At 40.5% G+C, this 13,584-nt stretch overlaps 1 protein-coding gene across 2 annotated transcripts in view; it reads left to right on the top strand.

Moving 5' to 3' along the window:
- The window catches only part of SPAG17 (sperm associated antigen 17), a 96,681-nt gene extending 84,986 nt beyond the window's left edge, over positions 1–11,695 (top strand). Inside the window, exons 38-48 of one of the 2 annotated variants that reach the window (XM_064644538.1) lie at positions 221–308; positions 777–830; positions 2,454–2,556; positions 3,177–3,273; positions 4,150–4,245; positions 4,383–4,534; positions 4,954–5,123; positions 5,996–6,056; positions 7,382–7,514; positions 8,720–8,869; positions 11,549–11,695. In XM_064644538.1, coding sequence (XP_064500608.1) covers positions 221–308; positions 777–830; positions 2,454–2,556; positions 3,177–3,273; positions 4,150–4,245; positions 4,383–4,534; positions 4,954–5,123; positions 5,996–6,056; positions 7,382–7,514; positions 8,720–8,868 — 1,103 coding nt within the window. In that variant the 3' untranslated portion in view covers position 8,869; positions 11,549–11,695. The remainder of the gene's footprint in view (positions 1–220; positions 309–776; positions 831–2,453; positions 2,557–3,176; positions 3,274–4,149; positions 4,246–4,382; positions 4,535–4,953; positions 5,124–5,995; positions 6,057–7,381; positions 7,515–8,719; positions 8,870–11,548) is intronic. The other variant, XM_064644539.1, reaches the window with a different exon arrangement.
- Positions 11,696–13,584: the final 1,889 nt, after the last annotated feature.

The raw sequence follows: 13,584 nt of genomic DNA, 5'->3' as shown, positions 1-13,584 counted from the left end.
TTCTATACTGAAGTCAATTAATTTCTTATCTGTTAAAGTTCTGAACTTGATTTTGGAATGGAGATTTCTGCCTTTTTTCTCACAGTAACAAAGTCTGTGTTAGGTTTTCATAAAGTGATGGAAAGATGCATTAAAAATATATCCTTCAATGTTTTTTATTCATAACACTTAGCACTGCTTAGCAGAGCGTGCACATTCAATAATACTCTTTACCTTGCAGCTCATGTGAGTGAGCTGTATGAACAGGCTTCTCATCACACAAAGAAGATAATCACTACACAAAGAGAGGACCAACAGCAGCAGTTAAGGTAGGACAGAACAGAGAGAACTGATGCAAGTGTAAATAACACACAGGAACCAAGCACACAGGCAAGGCAATGTACTTTACTGACTCTCATTAAGGACTGGGACCTGGATCTCTAGATATATATCACAGTGTTTTAATAGCTTGTCCTATGATTATTTTGTACCTCTGTGCCTCTCTTTCCTTATCTGAAACATACTTTAAAGTTTTTTGGGAAAGGCTTTTGAATGTTTGTTTGATTGAATAATCTAATAAAAATGCAGATACGACCAAACTATTTTGTGTAAACCATACAAGTCCAAGCCAGGAGTCACCTGAGGTGTTAACATAACATATTCTCATAAAGAGCATTTTCTTTCCAGGGGTATCCTGTAAATATTTATTTTTTTTTTTTTTTGCTTATAGAACACAATGCTAGTTTTCTCATTTCCACTACTCTTTCTGTTTTGGGGTTTTTTTTTCGATCATTCAGCCCAGAAGGAGGAACACCAATGTCCAAGTGGCAAAGCAGACTGGAACAGCACAGGTAATAGCATTAGTAGGTTGAACTTATTTTATGAGCCAGCTTAATCTGCATTTGTAAAGAATATTATTGATTTCACCAGGTCTTGGGTAATAGTCCAGGGACTTGCTAGCAAATAATGGGGTATTTTCTGCAGCAGAAACACTAAATAAATGGTTTGAGCCTCTCTCTTTTACTTTTTTTTCCCCCAAAACCCAGCAGTATTACTGTTAACTTACACTGTTCAAAACAAGACTGAAGTCAGAAGCCCTGTGTTTTGTTTACTGGTTCTGCCACTAGTGTGGAATGTACTGTATACTTCTCATTTATATTGACAGCTATTTAGGAAATTCAGTATTTCTTAGATGAACCAGAATAATGTAAAAAAGTCCCATGAGGAGAGGCTGAGGGAACTGGGACTGTTTAACCTGGAAAAGAGGAGGCTCAGGGGAGACCTCCTCACTCTCTACAACTCCCTGAAAGGAGGTTGTAGCAAGGTGGAGGTTGGTCTCTTCTCCCAGGCAACTATCAGTAAGACAAGAGGGCATGGTCTTAAGCTCTGCCAGGAGAGGTTTAGGTTAGATATTCGGAAGAAATTCTTTACAGAGAGGGTAATTAGGCATTGGAATGGGCTGCCCAGGGAAGTGGTGGATTCTCCGTCCCTGGAGGTTTTTGAGATGAGACTGGATGTGGCACTTAATGCCATGGTCTAGTAATTGCAGCAGTAGTGGATCAGGGGTTGGACTTGATGACCTCAGAGGTCCCTTCCAACCCAGCTGATTCTATGATTCTATGAATTAATATTATAATCAGAAACTTGCTTTTTCTTTCTTATTTTTGTAAAATGTTAAATAGCAATTGAAAACTAAGTTACCTTCCATATTTCTTCTTAATTACTTTCTGATTTGCATGAAATAAAAAAACCTTTTAGAGTTATATTTTAATATAGCATTCCACACTATTTTGCATACCCTTAAAAAAATTACTTTAAATACATATGTCTGAGTAGCCAGCACACAAGAACATCATGTGCAATTCTGGCTTTAAAACCAGATTAAGTATGATTAAGAGTGATAATTTCACGGCTGATATTAGACCCTGCAAGTCAGTGAAACTTTAGTAGTGTAAAACTGGGCTAAATGGAGCAGAACATAACTGGTCTTTACTCTGGTGAATCTTACCTTCAGAAAATTGAACAGAATTTTCTGTATCCACAGAGCCATCAAGTTTTCCTGTTATAAAATAAGGAAATTAGATTAATTTTGTGTTCAAAATTTCAGCAATGGATCTGAAATACCAATTCTTAGATTTAAATGTTTGTTGGAAGTTTGAAAAGACACTACTGGCAGTCCCAGACATGTTCCACAAGATTCAGAGCAATGGAGCATGTTCTGAGGAGGAGCTCTTCATAGCAGCCAATCCACTATCCACATGCATTTTGATCAGACCAGTTCATTCTTGATCCATCACTGAGAAAATTGCCAGTTACAAGAATATCAATCCATGTGTGATTAACCGGGGGGGAAAAAAATGCCATTTGCCTTTACCAATTCCATTTCTCAATGTAATACTGATAAACAGGGTGAACTCAGTTATAATGGTTTTTTCTTTTTTTTCCCTTACCAACAATGTAAAAATCATACATAGGAAAGAACTTGATGAAGAAAAGGAGACCTTAATGGCAATAAGAAACAAAAGATTTCTTCCATATTTTGAGTCAGAATTCAGCAAAGAATTTTTCGAAAAAAAGGTAATGCAGCTGAAAATGGGAAGAGTTTGTGTTAGGCCAGGTAGTATCTGCCATACTCCCACAGATGGATGTGGGTTTATTGTATCTCAGCCTCAGTTTATCTCAAGAAACCATTACAAAGGACAGTTGTGGCAGAATTAATACTGGGAATTATATGCCCTTGTCAAAAAGAAACATATCTTGAAGATGGTGTATGTTTACTGAGTAAAAACTCTGTAAAATTCTTTCTATAAACTCTGGAGAGAGTCTGATTCAGAGCAAAGCTAAACCTCAGGTCTTTTGACTTATCCCTCAAAACCTCTCCCTGCTAATTAGATTATTAGGTAATTAGTAAAACTAACATTCCTAAGTTAGAGGTGACCTTAGGAGCTTTCCTGTCGTAATTTCATCTGATAAATGCTGTAAGTGCATAAAACGCACACAAAAAATGTACATTGGAATCTGAGGTAACTGTGTATCATTTTTATAGTTACCACTTTGGTTCTACTTATTTGTTTCCTTTATACTCTTTATTTTTATTTTTTCCTTTCTTTTTTTGCAGGGGGAGGAGGGTGTCTGCTATTTGCTTTTTGTAAATGTTTATTTGAAAAACATAAGCCCTCTTTCTTACTTTTCTCTAGTTTCCTGATGTGGAAGCACTGTGTATGGAACTTCCTCCAGTTCAAAAAAAAGAAAGTGTGACTTTCCCTCCAGACACAATTAAAAAACCCAGTAGAGGTAATCTATGGTCTGGCAACATTTTAGTATCTTCTTCGGGAGGAAGAAGCCTTTGCAGACATCACTGAATGTGGAAGCACTATCAGCTTTGAATGCAAAGCTGAAGAATTGTGCTATAAATGAGGGGTGGATGGATGCAAAATGCTCAAGAAAAACATAAATGGAATAAACAATAGTTAGGGGTAGATGGGCAAGAACCAAGGAGGCCAAGTTTAGAAAAAGACTAGTATGGCCGTAGGAAAAAAATGGGAGATGGAATTCTGAAACTCAGTGGTAAGAGGGAACTGGTGCAATTGCAATATGGAATAGGAAACATGCAGGCTAAGGATAGTTTGGAGGATATAGGAGGAAAGCAGTGACTAGATGACGGGAAGCAGTGAAAGAGTGAATCATCATCTTATGTTTGAGCTTGACAGAACTGAGAGGAATACTTTGGTTCTGCATGAAAAGCAGCCCTGACAAGTTACTGAAATCATGTACTGAGATTAAAAGTCATACACAGCAAAGATTCATGTCAGGAAAACAGTCATCCATTGGGCTTTATCAGACTGCTACTAATTCCCATATTTCCTCATTTTGCAGTCATTATAAGACCTGTGTTAGCTTATCCTTTAGCCCTTTATGGCTTGTTGCTCAGTTAGCCAGAGAACACGAAATGACTAATCACACGATAGGCATTTTTGATCCCTGTGGCCCAGTGGAGCAAAATGACACATTGCAGAATTTTCCCAGCACCTCATGGTTATGTAGACAGCCTTCCAAAGTTGTCTAAATTAAAGTGGCAAAGACATTATGATTTTTTTTCACATGTTTATGAAACTGATGGTGATCATGAAAAACACTTGTCTCAATATTCTGTTATTTTCCCTTTACAAGCTGAACTTCTTGATACTATAAGTGATTCATCACTTTTGCCTGGCCTTCTGCAGCAAGCTCCTTCCAAACAAAATGAAAGTTCCAGCAGCACAACAGGTAAACCTGCCTTCCAGAATGTAATTTGGAGCAGGTTACTATCATTTTATATCAACTTTTGACAAAATATTTGCAATACAAATTTAATCCACCTATTATGCTTAGTTTTTTGTGCTTTTGACATCTTTTATTTCCAGACCTAAACAAGGCTGCAAGAACAGAAGAGGCACCCTTTCAACATAAAGTTCAAAGTCTGATAGTGAATGCTGCAGGACAGACAAGAAAAGAGAAAGTAATATTACCATCATCCCTTCAGGGGACAAAACCAAACTCCATACCAAATAAAAAGGTAAAATAACATCTGTCTTGTCCATATTAATATCCTCTCAGTCATCTCTTTTGCATAAAATCTTCACTCTGGAGTGAATACTGGAAGGTACTTTGAATCTGTTTACTGAAATGTGGCAGTTGCAATTCATGTATGTTTACTGGCAATTCTAAAAGTACCTTTCTTCTCAACTGCTGGGACAAACTCGTTCTGCACCAGGCACCCACATGAAAGGTCAATGGCTTAATACGTCTGAAAACTCAAAATCAGTATAAATTTGCAGACAATATTCAAAGTGCCTCATCAGTTTTTACTCAAATTAGGATGTCTTTTTGTAATTATTGAGGATGAGTGGACAGAAGTCAAACATAGGTTAAGTCACTCTAAACTTCACTTGACAGCCACCAACTTTCTCTTTGTCTAATATTTTGTTTGCAAAGATAGAAGATCCTGTGGCAGGAAAAATCAAAACATCTTCTCTTGCAACAACAAGACAGGATCTTAATGGCTTCCATCTCATTCCACCCAGAGTGACATTCGGAGTGTTAAAGGAAGGCTGCACCTATGCAACCACTGTAATCATGAAGAACGTCGGTGTGAACTTCTCAAGGTTAGTTTGAATTTTTAGTACCCTGTTTTTAATCTGTCCAAACAGATCCTGACAAAAATCAAGTACAGTTTCTCATAACAGCCACCACTCCAGAGAAAGAGCAGGAATTCTGCCAGCCAGTTTATAAGTCTGCCAGAGCTTTCCATAAGATGGAGCCATATACTAGGAATGCCTCTCTACTGCCTTTCCTTTAACGGCTTCTGGTACAAGTGCATGCTGGTAACTGTTCTTCAAGTGAAAATGAAATCCACGGGATAAATTCCAGAGTGATGCAAAAGTGAAGGTCATATCTGATCTAATGATCTTTAGCAATTTTAACTGTGGAAGTTGTATGCACAAAAGGACTGAATCTCAGATGTGTAACAATCAGTAAGAAATGAGGAAGTGAAACTTCTGTTTTAGTTGGTACTATTAAATTAAAGATTATTCCCACAAAATTCATACCAGTATCATGTCTTGTGCAATAGAATCATATCAAAGGACATTAAATAAAGATCATTAAGGACTCCTGGGTGTGCAATGCACAGGTGTCTGCCAAGATGTTTGTACTTCAGTTTCCTTTGCATGTGTAAGCTTAAAATGCTGATGTTTCACATTCTGTTGTAAGGACCAGGCAGTGTTAACAAGCTTTTTGAAGGCTTATTTTAGCCCAATAATCTGCTCCTTTGGGGTTTTTTTGTTAGAAACCGGAGCCTTGGCGAGAAGCCCAGGAATACCGCTGTAGTCCAAGTTGTACATTGTGATGGAAAGGATGAGCTAACAAATTCTGCTGTCGTTTACAAAAGCAGAGGAAGAGCAGACAGCATGCTTCCTAGATGTGACTTCTGCCTGCCTGAAACAGTTTCTGTCAAACTAATTCTCTTCTCTGACAGGTTTCGGGTGAAGCAGCCGCCTCCATGCACAGGACTGAGAGTGATGTACACACCAGCACCTGTAGGTTACACAAGAGATCTTTTGTTTTTTTCCTAGACTCAGCTGGCCCTCAGGCTATCTAGGGGTTGTGTCACACAAGCTGTCTGGGAATAGAGCTGGCAGGGTACAGCATTTGTTTAAAGTTATTTGAAGTGATTCTGTCTTCCACTGTCCCTCTGCCACCTTCAACCAAGCACCCCTGCGCCACCCACCACAGTCTCAGAGCCTGTGCCAGAATGCAGAGGGATAAACATAAAGTTCAGTGTAAAGCAGCAGGTCAAGCAGCGAGGTTAAAGAGAGCTTTTTCAAAGCAAACTGTAACACTACCTCTGAGGTTTCCCCTCCATTTAGGGTATTATTTGTTATATCTGTTCTGTCTTATGCCTAGAGTTTATTTCCTGTCCTGATACCTTCAAGAGTTGAACCTAGTAAACTATTGCTTCAATCCTTTCTTCTCCTGCTTCCAACTATTCTCCGCCTTAAGGCTTTTATCTAGCAAAGCACCATAGCACATTGTTGTCTCAGTAAGTAGGAAGCTTTCATGCTTTCTGCTTTTGTTCAGTCTCTCTCTTCACCTGCACATTGTACCTGAATAAATAGTACTGGCCAGTATCCCTGCGGCATCCAGGTAATACCAGGCAAAATCTTTGCTAGTGTGTGGAATCAAGAAGCAATGACTTGTGCAGGGAGGCAGTGCCAGAACGCAGGTCAAACCTCCTAGTCCAGAGCCCTAGCCACAACTCAGTACTTAGAATAATTTAGGGAGAAGGATGTTGTGGAGGACTGTGTCAAGAGCTTTACAGAAATCCAGCTAGATGGCTGGAATAATTCCCATTATCTTCTTTTCTCTACACATCCATCCTTTTTGTATCTCCCTACCTCTATGTTCTTTTTAGAACAGATTACAGTATTTATTTCATTTGGAAGGGACCTGCAATGACCATCTAGTCCAATGGCCTGACCACTGCAGGGCTGACCAAAAGTTAAAGCATGGTATTAAGGACACTGTCCAAATGCCTCTTGAACACTGACAGGCTTGGGGCATCAACCACCTCTCTTTTTGATTCTCTCCCAGCTGGCCCAATTCCCCTTTTTTCCTCTGGAACCTAAAAGGAAATACAAGGGGGGGAAATGTGATCACCTGATAGTTTTCTTTCAAACGACAATGTTTTGTACAGACCTTTCTAGTGAAACAGATACTGGGTAACTGGCAAGTGTAGTAATATGCTGGGCAGTGAGTCTGATTTCATCAGACAACACTGAAGAACCACCAGCTCCAAGGACTGCTAGAGGGCACATGTATGAAACTTGCACCTTACCTGTGAGTAATCCTCTGTCTCTCCCAGGTGGCAGCAGGCTTGGAGGTTGAACTGGAGATAGAGATTTTTGCCATGGTAATTGAAGGGAAAGATACTGGTGGCCTTGAAGAAGTTTCCCATGATATTGAAATATTAACAGAAACAGACATTCTTCTCCTGCCTGTGAAAGCAAATATCCTTTGTTGTCTTATTTCCCACACATATCTTGTAGCATCAACCCCAGAGACCATCTTCCTGTCAGGAGCCTCAAGCACTGTTTCCAGTGCAGGCTGCTGAGGTAGCAAGCTTTACTGTAGTTTTCAGAAACACACAAATGGATGTTTTCAAATGCACAACAAATGAACAGTTTAAGATCCTGATGCCAAAAGCAATTTACATTAGAATAACAAAGCTTTGAAAAGTGAGGAAAGAAAGAATGGTAACTCAGAAAGATGAGGCTTTTAAAAGAATAAATGAAAATAACAGGAACTCTTTCCAACCACTCCTCATGAAAATACTCTATTACATTTTTGAATCTATGGGAGCATCCGATGGTACAACCTCATGAGCAAGAAAATGATGTATCATCATAATACTAAACAGACAAATGAGACAATCCCTGTGGCAGCAAAGATGCAAGCACAGAAGTGCATGAATGCTGTCAGAAATAAGCCCAATGTGGGTTCAGTGGGCTTTTCAGTTCTTTAACTGAGGACAAGGGTACAGTAAAAGAAAATAGCAAAGTCAAGAACTGTTATTTCTTCTTCCCTTGTGCTCCAGAAGCTATAATTATTTTTTTAGATAAAATTAAAGGCTCATTTTTAAGGGCAAGTTCAGAAGGGTGAAGTTCTGTTTGACTTTTAATCAAATATACACACAAAAGCCTGGGAGAAGAGTTCTGGAAACCTATAAAAGAAATAGCATGGCAAGCTACATCCAAACATGTCAGAACCTTCATTCAAAATAAGGGCCACCCTTATCAAAGAAAAGAGAACTTCAGGGTCTTCTGAGTCCGATCAGAGTACTAGCTAACAGCAACTCCATTAAGGCTTTATATGCTCGGAGGCAACATTGAAACTTCCCAAATTTATTTTGTAGTGGCCCAAAGAAACCTTTCATGCCTGTAATTGCAGAGCTGAGACAGGACTGGTGGCATTGCAGTAAAACCAGCTGCTGTTCTGTTCCCACTCACCCAGTCCTCAGACACACAGTTGCAGACCAGCCTCCAAAACATATGCCCTTCCCCAGTATTTTACCTGGTCCTTTAATCTTTGAGCTGAGGACAGTAGTCCACATTCAAGACATTTCACAATCTTATTTCCAGAATTCATTTCAACCCCCACATGTTATTTTAAATAAATGTACCAAAAGGGTTAGATCTTTAACATGACATTCCACCTGTGTTAACCAATGACGTTTATGAGTGCCGCCCAGAAGGATACCCTCAAGGAGGGATGGCAGCAACAGTCCGGGCAGTTCCTACAAGCCCCAAGCCACGGCTACGGATTACACTACCCCGAAAGCCTTCTAGTTAATGTAAGTACTGGATGCAGTGATACCAGCTGCAAATTAAAGTACAGTTGTTTACCTCCTCTTGGCTTCATCATCAGCATGAACAAACCTCATGGAACTCACAGCAAAGCTGTCATGCACCCATCACACTGACATGGTCACCTGAGACAAGAGAAGGGAGCCACTGTGATGATATTAACCAAAGGATTCACTACAAGAGATTTGCAAATTACTACAACTGCTCAGCTCCATGAAGGCATTCATAGCAGAGCCTCCTCAGTCCTCTCCCAAATCCTTCACTTACTGTCTCCACATTAAACAAGTCCTGGCAGCTGGATTTATTACAGTTAAGCCCTAATAAATCAGCCTCTCTTTAACATTTCACTTTCTAAAACCTAGTCGTACTGATGACCCTTTGACACTGACAGCAAGTCTCATAAGGGACAGGAGCCTTACAGATAGAGCAACCTTAATGTGACAAATTCAAATACACACAACCCTCTGCACACACTGTTTAATACACCACGTTTCTGTAGCCTCAGACAATCAGTCTATACAGAGAATCACAGAATATTCTGAGTTGGAAGGGACCCACAAGGATCACTGAGTCCTGCTCCTGGCCCTGCACAGGACAGCCCCAAGAATCACACCATATGCCTGAAAGCATTGTCCAAACCCTTCTTGAACTCTGTCAGGCTTGGTGCTGTGACCACTTTCCTGGGGAGCCTGTTCTGGTGCCTGACCACTCTCTGGGTGAAGAACCTTTTCCTGATATCCAACTTAAACCTCCCCTGACACAAGTTCAGGCCATTCCCTCAGGTCTTGTCACTGGTCACCACAAAGAAGAGATCAGTACCTCCCCATTTTCTTCCCCTCACAAGGATGTTGAAGACTGCAATGAGGTCTCCCCTCAGTCTCCTCCAGGGTGAACAAACCAAGTGTCCTCAGCCACTCTTCGTACAGCTTCCCCTCAAGGCCCTTCACCATCTTTGTAGTCCTCCTTTTGACGCTTTCTAATAGCGTCTTAGAATGGGTAAGTCTTCCCTGACAACAAGAAAGCCTTATTGGGAATTTCTCATGAAACCACCAGTCAACATGTTTAACATTAGGCTGGTGTTTCATCTCATCCATATGAACTCAGATGCTCTACAATACAATTGATGGTGACAGTTCATAAACAGGAACCCTATGGATGTTTCTTCTCAGCTCAACAGTCCCCATTTGCTTCATATGTGTAACATTGACATCATCTTTTTCTTTCAACTTTAACATCTGTAAGCCTGCCATGTTACCTAACAAGTCAGTAAAGAAATCCCAGCTGTATCTCATTTCCTCTCCTCTGGAGAAAAAGAAAAGGGGCCACATCAGTCAGCTCTTAAAAACTTCGCAGACATGTACCTCTGACTGCTGCATCTGCTCTAGGACTGCCCAGCATACATCAAATATAGCTTTTTTTCCTGTTTAAATATCTTCTTACCTTTTCCAGTGCGGAATTTTACCCCCAGAGTAATATGCAATTATAGTCTATAAAAACATCCAGTTTAATGCCTTCCACCTTAGGGATTTACAACCTGGAGCTCATCATGAAGGCAGTTTAGACAAACTTCTCTCACTTTGTGTTGAAATGGAAGAGAAATAGTCACCCAGTCAGTTCACATTTTAGTGAGACACACCCTGTCCCAAGAGAAATTCTGATCAGTGTGATCTCCCATTAAAAGCACCAAGTGGAAAGGAATTAACTACATGGTATTCTCCTCCTGCATGGCTACTCTAGCTAATCACAGCTGCCATGGCCATAGCCAAATCTCCCTTCTGTTCTGACAGTGTCCTTTTGTGAATTGATTGATAATTGCTGCTGAAGCTAGCTACAGCTACCCCATACTACCAAAGAACTGTACCTAGTGCCTCTTTGAACATTACTCCCCCTGAAATCTCCTGGACTCAAAGCCATATCCATCTCAAATATGTCAAGGAACTCTGGACTGGTTGGTTTAGTCTCACCAAACGTGAAACGCTGACACTCCTAGGTTAAGTCCTGGAGTTGGTTAAATAGTCTTATTCAGCCATCCAGAATAGAAACAGTTAAGTCATTGCAGAGGCACTGTGACCACTGTAACCACCTTTCCAGGTGGTTATCACCAGTCAGTGATTCTCATCCAGACATGGAAACATCCCTGCAATACTAGACTTCACAATACTAGATCACAAATTTGCCACCCCTCCTAGTAGAGACCAACAAGCAAAAATCACTGATCAAGCATCACCTGACCGAACTTAGTTTTATCTCATTTATATTTTCTTAGTTATTTCACATTTGTATTTAAAACATTTCACAAAGATTCTCTTAACATACTCAGAATTAAATACTGCACAGGGAGCTGCCCATGAAAATCTTTGCTATTCCTAAGTAGACCACCCATCCTGAATGTAGTTATTTTTGTGCCATTCAATTTGTGCAATAAAAGCAAACTCTTGATCTAGTTGAAGCCCATGTAAGAACTCTTTCTCATGATGTTCCCTTCCAACAGCAAGAGGACAAATATACTGAAGCCAGTGTGTAGCAATCACAGTGCTCCCAAAACACTTGCAAACAATCTGGACAGAATTATTGGGTTTGCTTCAACAACTGTACAGAGGTAGAGCTGGGGTTTAACGGTTTGGGTTTTTTCTTTTATGTTAATTTTCTCTCCTCTTTCACTACAGGTTAGAGCCCTAGAAGAATAACATGAGGATCAACAGCACTGAAATACCTGAATTTTAGTCCAACGGTAGAGAAACATCCCAGTGTAGGCTTTTTCATTTACTTAATCAGATTAAGTGTGAATAAATATTTTTCCTGTTCCCTATTAATGGGAAAAGTGGTCCCAAAATTGCATTAACTTCTGACATGGGTGTCTGAAATGCGAACAGTGGAAAGATTGCAGTATTTCAACCCTACTACAGTACTGAATGGTTCCCAACAGGTTTGTTTTTAAAAAGGGGTTAGGTTTCAGGTGCTGAGGCACCTGAAATTTTTTTCAAGTACTCAGCATGTAGCAGGTTTCACTGAAGTCAACTGTGAATTCTCTAAGAGAGTTGCTGACCGGCTCTGGTCTTCTAAGTCCCTGTTTGCTTTCACAATCATAAGCTTAACTTTCTGTGTGTTCACCTACCTTTAATTAGCTGCAGACACCAGATGAGGGTTATGAGTACACAAAGTTACACTTGACAGAGAGGGATTCTGCTTATATCCTCTTGTTCACTGTCAGACATGAGGACCTTCAAATGCTTGTCTCTCTTCAGACTGGGAGACTGAGCCACTTAGAGATGGCCTTTTCCCCCTCCTTGTTCCTACTTACACAGCAGTGACTAAGAGAAACATCTCAGGCTCTTTTTGTGAGCCATCTTATTTGTGTATCTGAATGCAGTTCTGCTTCCTGTTTATGAATGAATTCATTTCCACCAGGTGATTTTCTGTGCTTCATCCTTTTTCCAACACTGACATCCTGAGAGAGATGGGGAATTTTCCTTGATAGATGCACGTGACTTGTTCTCTCAACACTTCAGAGTGACTGAGAATCCCATGACTGGGGATTAATAATAGCTTTCACCGGTGTGAAATGTGAATGCCAGTTTTGTACTCTCTCATTCACACTGTTGAGACACATATTCTGATACAGATTTAAGCTGGCCTTGTACTTGCAATTGCTTTCCTGCTCAGGTTTGTAAATCCAAGGAATTTCACCTAAGAAAGGGCAAGTTGATGTACCCAAGGATATCAGAATTCTAGTGTATCAGTGGATTGTTGGCACAGGATAGACCTCTTCCATTTAAAGCATATGCTGAGCTCTCAGTAGCCACCCCAGTACTGCATTAGTACAGGCCAGTCACAAGTGATACTAATCAGAGAACCAGAGGGCAAGTTCAGCAGGGGAGCCTGTGTCAGCAGCTATGAAAGGACAACTTTCCACCACCTAAAAGACCTTTTCTTCCAAGAATTCTTCCCTAACACCAGTGACAGCAAATGGAGACAAAGGTGAAGGAATTCCCCCTCTTCCAACTTAGAGCAGAGGAAACACCTGTCATCCTAATGATGACTCTGCATCCCAAGCCACTCTTTTATACCTTTACAACCTTCTCACCAGTCCCTGAGTTCATGTGCACCTGTGGCTGTGTTTTTTATCCCAGGCCTCCCAGAGGATCATCAAACAGCAGCTCATTACATAGGTTCCATAGCACCTATCTCCGTGTCACTAAGGTAAACAGGGCACATCATATGGAGGCACAGTCAGCTGTCCCCTTTTGGTACCTGGTTTTGGGATCTCTCTCCTCACTCACCGTGGCTGAGGGTGCACTGTGGTGTCACAAGCCACCTCTCCATTTGTAACACTTTTCTTTGTTTTCCCAGTGAGCTTGCCCATTTCAGCAGCAGCTGACATGGAAACCAGATGTCAACTGAGTTTACCAACAAAATTTATCATCCTACAGTGCATCCTCTTCCTCCCACTGCAGTAATTCCTCTTATGAGACTCTCTTATGAGGGTCTTCTCTGGGAGGAGTAAAGAAAAAGAACAGAATACAATGAAAGAGAACAGAATAGGTCAGGATGGAGACATGTTTGAGTGGAGCTGTTTGATCACAAGTTTCACCCATATCTGGACAAATATAAAATTAGAGAGGCACCCAGAAGCATCTGGCAGAGCTGTATGAAGGCTGCTACTTCTGTAAAGAGTCTGAGACCCACCTGCTGGAACTGGAGT

The sequence above is a fragment of the Pseudopipra pipra genome, chromosome 2, assembly GCF_036250125.1.
Source record: "Pseudopipra pipra isolate bDixPip1 chromosome 2, bDixPip1.hap1, whole genome shotgun sequence".
NCBI lineage: Eukaryota > Metazoa > Chordata > Aves > Passeriformes > Pipridae > Pseudopipra > Pseudopipra pipra.
The sequence above is the reverse complement of the archived record's forward strand: the minus strand, read 5'-3'. Positions and strand labels throughout refer to the sequence as shown.